This window comes from Octodon degus, unplaced genomic scaffold (assembly GCF_000260255.1).
Source record: "Octodon degus isolate 3935 unplaced genomic scaffold, OctDeg1.0 scaffold00024, whole genome shotgun sequence".
NCBI lineage: Eukaryota > Metazoa > Chordata > Mammalia > Rodentia > Octodontidae > Octodon > Octodon degus.
In genome coordinates, this window is record NW_004524600.1 from 17,869,214 (window position 1) to 17,883,892 (window position 14,679).

The 14,679-nt window shown below is 43.4% G+C and overlaps 1 protein-coding gene across 2 annotated transcripts in view; it reads left to right on the forward strand.

Annotated features, from left to right (window-relative positions):
• Positions 1-14,679, forward strand: part of Phactr2 (phosphatase and actin regulator 2) — a 134,654-nt gene that overhangs the window by 101,885 nt on the left and 18,090 nt on the right. For both annotated transcript variants that reach the window (XM_004628551.2, XM_023712233.1), the window contains 3 exons: positions 1,928-1,983; positions 6,582-6,643; positions 9,182-9,319. In XM_004628551.2, coding sequence (XP_004628608.1) covers positions 1,928-1,983; positions 6,582-6,643; positions 9,182-9,319 — 256 coding nt within the window. The remainder of the gene's footprint in view (positions 1-1,927; positions 1,984-6,581; positions 6,644-9,181; positions 9,320-14,679) is intronic.

Here is a 14,679-nt window from a genome sequence, read left to right on the forward strand (position 1 = left end):
ACTTTAAACTACTGAAGCACATTTTAAAATTAAACCCAATGTTGGCAAGTTTGAGAAAAGAGGACACACATACATTGTCCTTGCTCAATATTTCCGAAGAGCAATGTAACATTAGGACAGGAACCATAAAGCAATCTTTTTTTTCTTTGTGTGTTAGTTCCATTTGGGGGATGGTACAAGGAGAAAATAATTCAAAAACATTTTAAAACTTTTTCTACAAAGATGTTTATTGTGACAAATTATACCAACTGCTAAACATGGGATTGATAAAGAGCATCGTGAAAAGATGATGACTGTGGACCCTCAGAGAGCATCAGTTTCCTAACTGCTTCATCAAGGATTCCTGGAAGCTCCGCAGGGAGCCCTGGAGAATTGGAGGTGTTTATGTGGGGTGGATGTGTGGAGAATTCTCTGTCCCAAGTCTAACTATCCAGTTGAGAGCACACCTGTTTTTTGGAAATTAGGATTTCACGGCAACCTCTAAAATTTGAAAGCCTTTGTAAATATATACAGAGACTATACCTATAAAAATTATGGTGATTAATATGTGCATCTTATGTAATTGTTTTTCAATGATATAGTACAACTATCTGTCACTCAAAGGTGATTTACCCACAGTTGCAGCTTTAGGATGTTTAAAACATCTAATATAGGGATGGGGAGATAGCTCAGTAGAATAAACACTTGCCTGGCAAGCACAAGGTCCTGAGTTCAATTCCTGGTACTGCAAAACAAACAAACAAACAAAACATCTAATTCAAAGCATGCCAGTAGGGATCGTGGCTCTAGCATTCTCTAGTGTTTTCTTAGGCAAGTTAAGTGATCTTTTGTTTCCTCATCTACTGTGTGGGAACTGACTGCAGCCTTGCTGAATTTGTTTAGAGGATTGCAGAAAATGTAAGTAAAGTACCAACACAATACCTGGAATTTTTATTTTTACTTATTTATTCTTTTTAAATGTACTTAGGACAGGGTCTACAGGGTCTCACCACACAGATCAGACTTGTAGTGATCCACCTGTTTACAGCCTCCCAAGAGCTGGGATTACAGGCATGCACCACCATGCCCAGTCTCAATTGCTGTCTCAGCTTACCCCCCTCCGGGGGGGGGGGTGGCCAGCAAGGCAGGCCCAGGGATCGAACCCCCGGCCCCTGCGCCTGCTTGCAGGTGCTTTAATCTGCTGAGCTATTTGGCTGGCCCATCTCAGATCATTTTGTGCCATGGATTCCTTTGCAGTCCCAAAGGCAGTATGTCACTGAAACACTGTGGGCCTAGACCAAGTAATTCCTGAATTGGCGCAAACTCTTGAGAGTGACTGATTTTAGACTTGAATGACCTGCATACTAATTAGGCTATCAGGCCTGTCACACAGGCTAAGCTGCTGTGACAGACCAAGAAGTACAGAGGTTCCAGCAGAGTGGATTTCTCCCTTTCCACGTAACAGCCCAGAGGTGGCTGAGCTGTCTAGCACGGGTACGGGATGCGGCTCCCAGAAGTTAGTGTAGTATCCGGGCTTCCTGTGTCGCCTTGAATAGTCTTATCTGCATAGTCAGAGCGGGCTCACACCACTGCACCCACATTGTAGCCTGAGGAAGAAGGAAAGGGAAAAAAGAAAGCACACACAAAGTTCTTTTAAGGGCGAACAGCACCTTAGCTTGTGTCTCATTGCAAGACATCGTCTCATCACCAAGCTGGCTGGCAGGCGCCCAGCTCAGACTCAGTTCTGTTCCAAAGAGAAAGAGGAAGAGTGGACAGTTGAGGGTCTCGGCCACAGTCAAACTGATAGAACGGCAAGTTTTGTTTCACTGATTTAAGTGGATTTTTATTTCTCCAAAAATGAAGAAAAGCTAGCTTTTTTATTGTACCTTGTGTCTCCCCCACAAGTGAAGCTCATTTTTAATGCATTGTGTATTTTTTGTCACCCTAGGAGACTCAGTCAAAGGCCCACAACTGAAGAATTGGAGCAAAGAAATATCCTAAAACGTGAGTGTCCCATGCCAGCCAGTGACTTGTCTGGGAACTGTTAGCAAGCTGGCTCACAGACGTGCCGCACCTCAGGAGGGAACTGTAGCACTTGAGTTTCCTCAGAGCTGACTGAAGTGGGCCGTTTATGTTATATGTAGATACTGTTGTCATTTAAAAAAATAATTTCTTCAATTTTATATTTTGTTTTATACTTTTGAGTCAGATATCTCCTGGACCGGAGTTGTGCCCATAATCATTTTTGAGAAAGATGACATATAGTCCATGTATTCCAAATATTTCATGGAAAAAAAATAGGCTACTTGCAAATAAATATTAAAGAAAAACCCAAAGCATCTACAAGGGAATAAATCAAACATTCCTATATTATTAGTAATAATACAGTTTGTTGCTAGGTTTAACCTCACAGTTTAAAACCAAGTTCTTGTGGGAGGAATTCCTCACTCCTTTTCACTTTGCTTTGTTATGAGAACTCTGGCTCCTTCTTGAGTTATAGTTTGTCAACATGTAAAGCACTTTCTCCGTTCATTTTCCCACTTAATTTCCACTGTGTCTTTCCTGCTAGTCTATTTGGTGGAATAGAAGAAAACCGCCATTGAAATGCAGTTTGCCATGAGAAGTGGGTAATTTCAAGTGCAGCCTCCCTGTAGTTTCCTCTGTTAACCCAGTTTCAAAAGAGCTTTTCTATCATAGGAAATATTGAAGAACGGAGACTGGCACCACTGCAGGTAGCCCTGAGTGCAGTGTGGCCAGCGGCTGGCCAAGGGAATTCCTTTCCAACCAGGCTGCAGAGTATGCGTGGCCTGCTGACAACCCATATTTCACTACGGTTGCCATAACTGAGGCAGCCCAGCACTGCAGATGTCCCAGTGGGACGAGAGGCACCCACTGCCCAGTCTGGGGGATCTTTTTTCCTACAAGGATTTTTTTTTTAAATCTCAAGTGAAATGGAACCCAAGAAATGATAGAGGTGCCCGTGAGAGTAGAGAAGTACCAGCCCCTAGAGGGAAAACTCATGGCTAGAGAAGGGGGATCCATGTGTGTTTCAGTTCTCCTGAGGGATGGCGGAAGCAACACCTAACAACCAGGTAAAACCCCAAAGCCTCATTGCTTTCAGTAGTGGGTTCCTCAATACATTGAATTAAACTTTAAGTAAGCTCAAATGTAGAGAGTATGCTCCGTACTGGGTGTCTTACTGGCTGCCTGATGTAGTACTTAGGGAAAAAAGGGAACCTATGAAAGAAGAGTGAATCCCAGGCAGTTCTTCCCCACTCCTATGGGTAGGGGTGCCAAGCCACACTGGAGCTTGCTGACTTGAAGAACAGTTGCACGGATGCGGAAATGTGTTACACATTGATCTTTAGTGCTGGGTTGGCCGGAGGACCCTGTTTTTCTGGATGTTCAGGAAAAAGGAAAACACTGAGGTCAACCTCAGATTTGACTCCAGACCTTTCCTTCCTTTAAGTTCGTGTTGATTCTGGAAATGAGAGGCACATTTCCAGTCCGGAGAGGCCTGGTGCAGGGCGGTGTGGCCGCCCGCTTTCCCAACCTGGCGCTCTGCAATCATGGCAGTCATGGGCAGAACAGCTTTCCTCACAAACACCGACTCAGCCCTGTTGCCTCTGAGTTCTTCTGTGTAGATTGATCTTACTTGTGTGTTCCATCTCTAGCTCTTGTTTGCAGGCAACATGATTGACTATTTGAAAAAAGGAATCTATGTTTTTAAGGCCACTTACTTTAGCTGGGTGTGGTGGCACATGTCTGTAATCAGCCCTGGGGAGGCTGAGGCAGGAGAATTACTGTGAACTCATGGGCCAGAGAGATCCTGGGCTAGGCTGGGGATGTAGCTTAGAATGAAGGCCCTGAGTTCAATCCCCAGTACTGAAAGCAAAACAAAACAAAACAAAAACTATCAACAACAACAAAATCTGACCCTCATAGAAATATGTAAAACAGCAAAAAGAGAAACAGATCCATAGGCCTAAGCCCTCTGTGAACACAGCTTATCAGAACTAATGACTCAAGACTGTGATAATCCTCCAGTTGCTGGGACTGCTGCCTTTTGCCTCATCTATACAGGGTCAGGGCAGCACTGGTAGCCAGGCAGGTTTCCTATGGTGTGTACTGCTGTCAAACCACATGCATTGTTTCTGTGTTTATGAGAAACGCTTCCTGGCAGTTCTACAATGTCTGCCCCCTGTGTGAGGTACTGAGAACAAGATTTATCAATGAGCTGTGTCACTTCCTTCATGAATATGCCGTCAGTCTCTTTAAAGGGCCCACAGAAGTTTACATACTCCCTTACAATTCATCCTCTAGTGATTTAAAAGTTGTAGAAGCTGGGATGGGGGTACCCACCTATGATCCCAGCACTCCGGGAGGCTGAGGCAGGAGGACATTGACTTTGTTCATAGCCTGGGCAATTTAGTGAAACCCTATCTCACTGTGAAGAACCCAGGATCAATCCCCAGGGTTAAGGGGAAAAAAAGTAGTAGAAACATACAAAACCTCCATGCATTTTTGAGTACTGCTGTTGAGTTTAATCTTGACTCTTTGTAGGAGCTTTTACATGCCTGCTTAGAGTACAGAGGAGCAACTGTATTGCCTTCTCTCCCTCTTCCTCCCACTTCCTTAGAAGTATAGTTCTGAGCTTGGCAAACGTAAAGAAGTTGGTTCCTGAGGTCAAAAAGAATTTCCGGGTGGTAAAATTCTACCTCTTCAACTTCCTAACTGCAGTTGGCCCTTTTTTTTTTTTTTCTTAAACAACACTGACTGGCACCTAGTTCATGGTGCACTTAGTGAAGCAAAACTAATGTTCCCTTGAAGAAAGTGGCATTTTGCATATTTAATGAAAATTGTAGCAGGTCTTAGTTTGAGATATATTAGATATTTTTTTATTGTTATTATTAATATTTGTTTTGGGAAAGTACCCTTAAAAAGGAAGCATAATGCTATTTTTATAATGTAGATAAAGAATTAAATAAAATACAAGGATTATGTTATTTTTTATTAATGTCATCAAACTTCTTTCCCTATAAAGTCTTGGTTTTAATCACAAGAACCTGTTTGTTATGTAAAATCGATAACTCACACACTTTATAGAACTCCTGGAATTGCTGGAATTTTTTTTTTTAATGTATTTGGTATAAGGTCTCACTCCACAGGTTAGACTCGTAGTGATCCTCCTGTTGTTAGCCTCCCCAGTGCTGGGATTACAGGTATGCACCACCATACCTGGTCTTGATTCCTGGCTCAGCGCACCCAAGGGTGGGCCAGTGCAGCATGTGGTGCTGGGATCCAACCCCGGTCCCTGTGCTTCCCTAAGCAGGTGTTTAGTCCACTGAGCTATCTTGCCCGCTATACTTTAATGGTATAAAAAGACATTGTTTTGAACAATTGGCAAGACCTACAATATGTTCATAGTAAGCAATTTGAATTATAACAAGATTTGTTTGACATTTCTTGCATGTTTTGTCTGGTGGGTGATTTTAATTTGGTTCACTTTCTATTAATAACCTCTTTCTTATTAATCAAGTGATCCTATCATCCTCATCCTTATTAATAAAAGTATGTTAGAAGAATGTAGACTCTTTCCTATATCCAGAAAAGGAAAATTTTATAGAGAATGTAGGTAGTCCAGCTAAAAAATGCAAATATTAAATACATATTTTATTCATAAAAATAATCTCAGTATTAAGAAATTTATTTGAACTCTAAGAAACAATTATCTTTTCATATTAGATTTCTTTTCTTTAGCTTTTGTGTTGATCCCTTGTACAATGTAATTTCCTTTCTGTAGAGTTCATAATAGTACTTTCTAAAATATCTTTCATAAGCATTGGCAACTAAGTGATAAAATCTGTGCTCATTTATTGAACAGATAGAAAGCTACAGAAAGCAACAAAGTTCCCCAAATAAGCACCTATAGAACCTAAAGCAGTATTTGTTTCTTTAAAAATTGTGGACATTTTAAAAAACTCATCTGCTAGCACTAAATTGTACTACTCAGTGAAATGCTAGAGAATAAAGACTTTGGAAAGTTAAAGTCATAAGAAAATAAATAATTTCCGCCCACAGTACACCATAACTCCATTCAGAACATTCTGGTTTGAACACAGAGGCCAAAGACATGCTTACATTCTGCTTCTATGGAAACCAAGGAGGACAAATCAAATATTTTGCTTGGACTGGAATGGAAATCAGCAGTTCAGACACACATCAGATGGTTCTAATTTGTTCTTTTAGTATGCATCAGGCTTTCCACATGAAGCAAAGTTTTATCTGAGTTATGGTAAATTGTACCTATAGACCCACTAGATGGCCAGCAATAGAAAGAAGGCTTTCACCAGAGTATGGGCACACTTAGGTTTTGAGGGCTTTTCTTGTTCTTTTCAAACAATAGCAAAAAGGTTTAAAATTAGTCAATCAGTTCTACTAGGAAAAAAAATAATATGTATATATATTTGGCAACCTTTTAAAGATGTTAATAGTGTTGATCAGTATCTGTTAGTCAAACAGTGGTGCACTAACAGAATGTTTTGACTATAAAAGTATCAATGGTAACTAAATCATTATGCCTTTCTTCCCTCAATAAACAGAAAAGAATGAAGAAGAAGAACAAGAAGCAAAAATGGAACTTAAGCGTAGACTCAGCCGGAAGGTGATGACATTATAACTGTTAATGAACATGTGTGTTGAGATACATGTCAGTATAAATCCGCTCTCTACATGTAAATCTGATGCTTAGGAAAATTATTCCTTTTCATCTGCTGAATAACCATAGACACTAAGATTGTAATACACATGTAATTATGCATATTATGTTAATTTTGAAAAGTGAAGGGTTTTCAATTATATTTACAGATTGAGAAAACACATATTCTGTATCCAAAGTTTTTGAAGCACAAACGGAACAAAAAAATACAACACAGAAATGTTCCGTTTTGAGAGCCCTGGCTAAATTAACATTTCAGTGTAGCTCTTTCCATTTAAAAAATACAGCTTTAAGAATGCTCACGTGTCCCCATTTAGTCTTGGAAGTGCAGTTAAATGAGAGAGGATTGGGAGGCAATTTTGTGACCCTTCGGTGCCAATTTGCCACTTCTGCATACCAGATCCGGGCAATTTATTAGGGAGCTCTGCCATGGCCTCTGGCCATGGTGCTGCCTAGGCTGACAAGTGGCTTCTTTCCAAAACTCAGGCCATTGTTTCCATGTATTTCATGAAAATATAAATCCTATTCCAGGAATGACTTTGTGTGTGTGTGTGTGTGTGTGTGTGTGTGTGTGTGTGTGTGTGTGAAAATAGTTGTCTTGAGAACAGTTAAGCACCATTAGAATTTATATTTCAGTATTTACCCTTGTAATAGTCCTCAGATAGTCCTCTCCTACCTGGACAGGGGCCAGGTGACTAAAAGCGACACTGCTGTCACCTGTGTGGCCTGACCCACACCCTTGAGTTCTGTCTGGGGAGCTCCCAGCAGAAGCATTCCAAGGAGGGTACAGGAGACACTCCGTTCCTATGGAAAAGCAATAAGGACCGATTTATTCTGTTTGCTTTTCCAGAGATCCTGAGTTGATTGCTCTTTCCCCCAAAGTGCATAATGTCAGATCACGCTCCAGCTGGGCGCTGCGTGAGCTCTGTTTCTGGGGGCTCCGTCATAGTCCGTGGACCTAAAGTCGCCTGCTGTACACGGGCAGTGGCCCCATCGCACTGCACCAGGCGCACTCAGAGGACACACAGACCCTTTCTTCAGCCCACCTGGGCTCAGGATGAGGCAGAGCCCCTCTGTCCCCACCCCAGGGCCCACCATGTGTTGCCCCCTACAGGGATGCAGGTCCTACTCATTCCCGCTTCCCTGCAGAAGCAGGATGAAGCCAGCTGCCTAGTGGGGCGCCATGTAAGATGCAAGGGAAAGAAGACTATTCCTAGCTTTGCCATTGCCTACCAGGGCTCCTGTGGTTCGAAGGAGCTCCAGTTGCCGTAGCCCGGCTCACGTGGGTTCAGGGGGTCCAGGCCTTCTGAGAGTTCTTGAAAGCTTTGACAGGTACAGCGTGAACTGTTTTTCCTTTTCATGTTTGAGCTCTTTTTGAGACAGGGTTACACTATGTAGTCCAAGCTGTTGACCTCACTATGTAGCCCAGGCTGGTCTTAAACTCATGGCAGTCCTCGTGCCTCAGCCTTCCAAGTGCCAGGATCACAGAGCATCTACAGCATGTACTGTGTATGAGCTTGTGCAAGTAAGGACTATCTCCACTGAGGACATAGTCTGGGTTACACAGAGTATGTGTAAGAATGAAAAGATACTGAAACTAGACCCTGTAGGTCATGGACCCTCTAGGTCATCGGAAGCCATGGGAAGCATGCAAAAATGGGCTGCTTGTTACCATTAGAAACTTTAAAAGGTTCGCCATCACTGCCTTCGGTAGAACAGAAGATGGGATCCCCTTGTCTGGAAACATTGATACCTTCAAGCTAAGAGAGGCCCTCCCAAGGGGGGAATCTCAACAGCAGAGATTGCCTGCTTCCTGTCATCCAGGAGGCTTGATGTCTTCCATCGGTCCTAATTGTTTTCATCTGACTCACAGGCCTGAGGAAAGACCAAAAGATGAAAGCAAGTCCCTAGAGGGCCGGCTGAATTCTGTAGAATTATAAATTTGAATCGTAGAGACCACAAGAAGGAAGCCAGTGATGAGAAGGACGTAAAGGTGGCGGCAAGGCCTGCCCTCTTGTCTCCCAGGATGGCTTTTCTGGCCAAGGGCACATGATGGCGCCAGGCACATGTCCTCCTTTTCATGGGAAACTGTGCCTTTCCATTCCTCCAAGTTTCACAGCTTCTGCCCTGGTCACTTAGCCCCAGCCCAGCCATCCTGCCCCTGGGTGACCATCCTTCTGGCGTCCCTGTCTGTCCCTGGTAGTGGAACAGATAGCAAGCGGGGATAGATGACACAGTGCAGCTGGTTGCCAAACACTCTGACCTATCTAACAGTGCTGGTTTTTATAGTGTCAGAAATTAGGGCATGCTGCTTTCTAGCTCTCATTACAAATTCCCGAGATGCCCACTGCCTTTTTTTTTGGGGGGGGGGTATCTGAAAGTGACCTTATTTAACCAAGCTCTGAAGTGTTCTCTGCAGAAAACTCGCCACCGTGAGGCTGAAAGTGGTTTTCTGACCCCTGCCTTTTCCCCTCCTCTCCGCAGCTCAGCCTGCGACCCACAGTAGCCGAGCTGCAAGCGCGAAGGATCCTGCGGTTTAATGAGTACGTAGAGGTCACCGACTCCCCGGACTACGACCGCCGGGCAGACAAGCCCTGGGCCAGGCTGACACCTGCAGACAAGGCAAGGGTCCCAGGCTGCCGTGCTGACAGGGACACTGCACTGAGTCCAGTGTTCACTTACCCTCTAGCCCTAACCAGATATTCCAGAATGTTTCTGCCTCGGATTATTGAAGCCACTTTGACGATATAATTAGTGAGCTCTTTCAGTGAAGTCTCAGAGAAAACTAGTTCTCAGCATAGAAGCTGTCTTCATCCAAACCCGGATGAGGAGGGCTTTCTGATAGCCAGGATTTATCTTTAGTCTTAGAAAACATAATTTACATGAATTAACATTTTAAAAAATGTTCACCATGGAAAAGGTATCGATCTGTATTAAAAGTGGTATACTTTTTATATAAATGGCTAAAGAAGATATTTCAGGGCTTGCGAGCTGTATTTTTTTTTATGGTAGTTGCTCAGCTCAGCCCTTGTCAGATGAAAGCCATAGACAGATGTAATTGAATGGATTTGTGTGGGTTCCAATAAAACTTTATTTATAAAAACAGGTAACAGGACAGTTTTAATCTGCAGGCTGTATTTTGCCAATTTCTGGTACAGATCTTTGCTCCTAGTTCCAGGAATGACATATAGCAGATTCCACCATGCAGAAGGGCTTTGTTTATTGGTTTATTTTTAGTGGCCTTGTACCTGCTAGCCAAGCACTCTCCCTGAGCCCAGGCACCCTCAAAAGTATTTTGTGAATACCGTTCTGCGTCTAAAAATTGAGGGTAACCATTCAGTTTCAGATTTTCCACCTTCACATTTTCCATCTATCCCCCAATGAGTTCTGTTTCTTGTGCCTAAGTGTAATGTCATTTGAAGTAAACTCATGCCATATGGAGTCATCATGTTAGGAAAAAATATTTTATGGATATTTTACCAACAATTTTAATAGGAAGCTTTCTTCTGTAAAGCAGGGGCCATGTGTCAAGTGCATGCTACTGATACTGATTCAATAATCATTAGCTCACAAGTAGAAAGGCAGGATAGGAAGGAATGCAGAAATAGAGGGGAACAGCTTGCGCTGGGGTGCAGAGGGAGGGAGGGAGAGCTGGCCTAGCAGGTGTGACCTCTGAGGTCAACCCCTCCCACCAATGAAAAGGTAGCAGAAGATTACTGAGCAGAGATATGTTTGAGGAGAGGAGAGAGAATACGTTAGTGTTAGCAGGCAGCCTAGGAAGGGAGTGTCAGGAGGGTGGTCCCTGTTACTCAACAACAAGGTGAGAGGGATATTTTCATGGAATAATGGTTGAAACACCACCAGTGGCAAAGACCAAACAATCCTAGGAATTTTGGATGTGCAGGCAAGGGGTGTGGTGAGGCTGGCTGTAAGCTTGAGGGGATGAATTTGGAAGAGAAGGTATGGCCTTGACGAAAGGATAGTTTTTAACTTGTAGGAAACACTTAAGCAGGTTTTTTTGTTGTTGTTTTTTAAGCAGTCTTTTATGGTATGGGGAAGAGGCCGAAAGAAAGAGGGTGGAGTATTCAGGAGAAAGACAGGAAATGACAGTAGGGCATAATCAGCGGACCAATCCGTCAGTCTTTCCTGGAAAAGGAGACCTGGGGACAGGTTAGTGAATGCAGACTAAGGGGTGTGTCCTAAACCAGAGGGTGTGTCCTAAACCAGGGGGTGTGTCCTAAACCAGGGGGTGTGTCCTAAACCTGGGAGTGTGTCCTAAACCAGGACACTATGACATAACACTGTGATTTCACTTTGCCTCTGAACAATTACTACTTTTCAGCTTGAGCTTATTTTCTTTTTCTTTCTTTCTTTTTTTTTTTTTTGTACTGGAGATTGAACTCAGGACCTTGCACTTGCCAGGCAGGCGCTGGTGCCGCTAAGCTGTCTCCCCAAACCCCAACCATATTTTCTTATACTGACCTGGCATTCCGCTTCTACTTCTGTGAAATGTCTGTCTTGCTCATTTTCTTTTGGCCGGTCAGCTTCTTGTTAACTACCAGAGTTCTTCATACATTTTGTCTCATTGCTGAGACAAAATACTCAAAACTCAAAGTTAAGGAAGGAAAGGTTTATTTAAGCTCATGGTTTGTGGAGATTTCAGTCCACACTCAGCTGGCTCCAAGGCAGGGTGGCATGGTGAGGGGCAGCAGTTCAAGGCGGCAGGAGATAGCAAAGCAACAAGAGTAAGAGGGAGGAGGGAGCCTCTGGTGTTCCTCAGGTTGCCTGGGGGCTACCCGCCCTCTGCCGGTGAGGCACTCACACCTCCAACCACAGCACTAGACAGTGAGTTAATGCAAACTCTAGATTGAGCCACCTCGGCAAAGCCAACCCCTATGACCATGTGAGGCTCTGGGGTGGGGGGCATTCAGGCACAAACACTAACAGCGGTTGTCCAACATTTACCAACTTCTCTTCTTTGCAGCTTGTAATTTTGTTTCTTTAAAAAAAATTCATCCTATGCCAAAATTATAAGAGTGTAATTCCCATAGCCTCTGATAACTTCTAATGTTTTGTTCATCTAATTTAATTTCCTTATTTATCTGGAGTTGGAGTTTTTTCCCTATGCATTGAGCTACATTCCTAGCCATGTCTTAGTTTTTATTTGGAGAAGGGTCTTGCTAAATCACTAAGTTACGCAGGCTGGACTTGAATTCTCATTCCTGCTGCCACAGCCCTCCAGAGTCCTGGGTTTGTGAGTGTGCACCTCCACACCCTGCTCTGAGAGTGACTCTTTTCTGTGTCATTACAATAGTCTCCCTTTATCTCAGGCCTGCAGTCACCTATGGTCTGAAAATATTAAATGGAAAACTGCAGAAATAAGTGATTCCCATGTCTTAAATTCTACACCATTCCAAGTGGCGTGATGAACTGGCAAGTGTCATGAGATCTCAAGGATGAAGCAGGACAGCTTGTCCTGTCCCAGGCCATCCTCCGTGTCCCACTGCAGCCCAGCTGGGATGTTTGTGGTCCGTCTGACCTGTGTGTCTGGTGACTTGGCAAGTGTCTGGGTTCTGAGAGTGACTGTCAAAGCTACTCAGTGCTTGCGATCAAGAAAACTTCACTTTAACTTAATGGTCTGATTTTACTAATATTATTGTTCATCTTTTACTGTGTTTAACTTTAAAAAAGTAAATCTGAGACTGGGCTTGGTGGTACACACCTGTAATCCCAGCACTTAGGAGGCTGAAAACAGGGAAATCGCTATGAATCCGATCTATGTAGTGAGACCCTGTAGACACTGTAGATGCTGTCCTAAATACAGAAAAAATAAAAATAAATAAATAAAAGTAAATCTGCCACAGGTATAGCAGCAGTTTGTGTTGGGTTTGGTACTGCCAGTGATTTCCTGTTTCTACAGGAGGTCCTGGAAAGCATCCCCCATGGACTGCAAAGGTAGCTTGCATTTACTCCCTTTGTCTTTCCTCCTGTGTTTTTGTCCCCCCCCCCCACCGCTTTGTCTTTTGTTTCTAGCTTGAAGTAGACTATAGCATAGATTTTTATCCTTCCTTAAATTTTTTTCAGTGGTAGGGCTGGCGGTATAGCTCAGTGGACTAAGCACTTGCTTAGGTAAGCGCAGGGACAGGGTTCAAGCCCTGGCACCGCATCAGCCCCACCCCTGGGCACGCTGAGCCAGTGATAGAGTTCGGGTATGGTTGCGCATGCCTGTAATCCCAGCACTAGGAAGGCAGAAATCAAGAGGATCATTATGAGTCTGAGCTGCGTAGTGAGACCCTAAACAAAAACAAAACAAAACAAAACAAAAACTTACATAATTTTTTTTAGTGGGGAAAATGGCTCTGTGGGTTGAATCCAGAGACTTAGCACTGAGCTACCTCCCCAGCTTTTTTAATTTTTTAAATTTTTTTTTTTTTTTAATTTTGAGATAGAATCTCACCAAGTCACTAGGTTGCCCAGGCTGGGTTCAAACGTGCAGTCTTCCTGCCCCAGCCTGCAGAGTGCTGGGGTTACAGGCAGGCATCACTATGTCCAGCCTGTCTTTCCTTAACTTTTAATATAAGCACAGAAAGCTGTCAATTACCTGGTGTTCAGTGGTTTGCAACCTTAGCTACATGTTGGTATCACCTGGGGAACTTTAGCAGGAGCTTCATCTCCTAAAATGCCGATTTAATTGGTCTGGGGTTCAGATCTTAAGTGCTGGGTTTTTAAAGTATGTGATCAGAAATTATTGGGGCTGGGGAGATGGCTCAGTAGATAAGCGCTTCTCTGGCAAGTGCAGGGGCCTGAGTTCAATCCCTGGCTCCGCCAAAAAAAGAGAAATTATCTGGGCCGGGGAGATGGCTCAGTGGAATAAGCGCTTCCCTGGCAGGCGCAAGGGCCTGAGTTCAATCCCCGGATCCACAAAAGAAAAGGAAAGAAAAGAAATTTTCAGTATATCATATATGCTTTAAAAGGGTGTGTTCTATAGTTTGGGGTGTAGTGTTCTAATGCCTGTATAAGAGTAAGCTTGTTAATTACACTTAGATTTCTCTATTCTCTTTCTTTGTGTGTGCAGTTCATATATCTCACAACAAAAATGTCTTAAATGTCCCACAACTTGGATTTTTACCCACTTTGCCCATAATTCTGTCAGTTTTGATTTCTGTTTTCCTGGGTGTGTTCTTACAGACTTAGAGTAACTTATGTTTTCCTGATGAAGCCTTTGTTATAAAACTATCTCAAGAAATGCCTTTCGTTGTAAAGTTTATTTTACTTAATATTATTTCCACTGAATCTTAAAATTGAATTACTTTAGGTGACTTAGTACTGTGGGTTCAGACCGCACACCTGTGTAACAGGTTTGAGATTGAGATTCTCAGGCTGTCTCACACACACACACACACACACACACACACACACACACACACATCCTCACATCCTGGTTCACTTATGAACACCAACTTGCATCTTCTTTGCTGTTCTTTGGGGGTCAGATACCTAATTCACCCTTCCATCAGGATATGCCATTTGGAACTGACGGCACAGAAAGAGAATTATTTATGTGACTTTCACAGACTGCCGCTTATATTCCAAGCTTACAAAAATTACTACTCAGATTCCTCAGATTAGCCTTGAAGTCAAAGACAGTGCCACTGTTTTTCTTTTGTGCAAAGTAGATTTTACCGTTACCAGCTGTTAGGTACACGTGTGGCCATTCCTTAATGCCAGCTTAGCATCTTAGTGATCTCTCCCTAGAGTGAAGTGCGGAGGCTCTAGAGCTCAGGGCAGAGGGCGCGCCATGCAGCTGTGTAGTTCTGGCTTTGATTGTGGACGCAGCCACTGGGTTTTCTTGGCAGGTCAGTTAGCCCACGTTTCCTCACCAGTGAGGCATGGCCTATTACACCTGAACCTCAGAAAGGCGGGCAGGGCCAGGTAAATGAGCAAGCATCACTTAGCCAGTTAGAGCTGGGGAGATAGCTCAG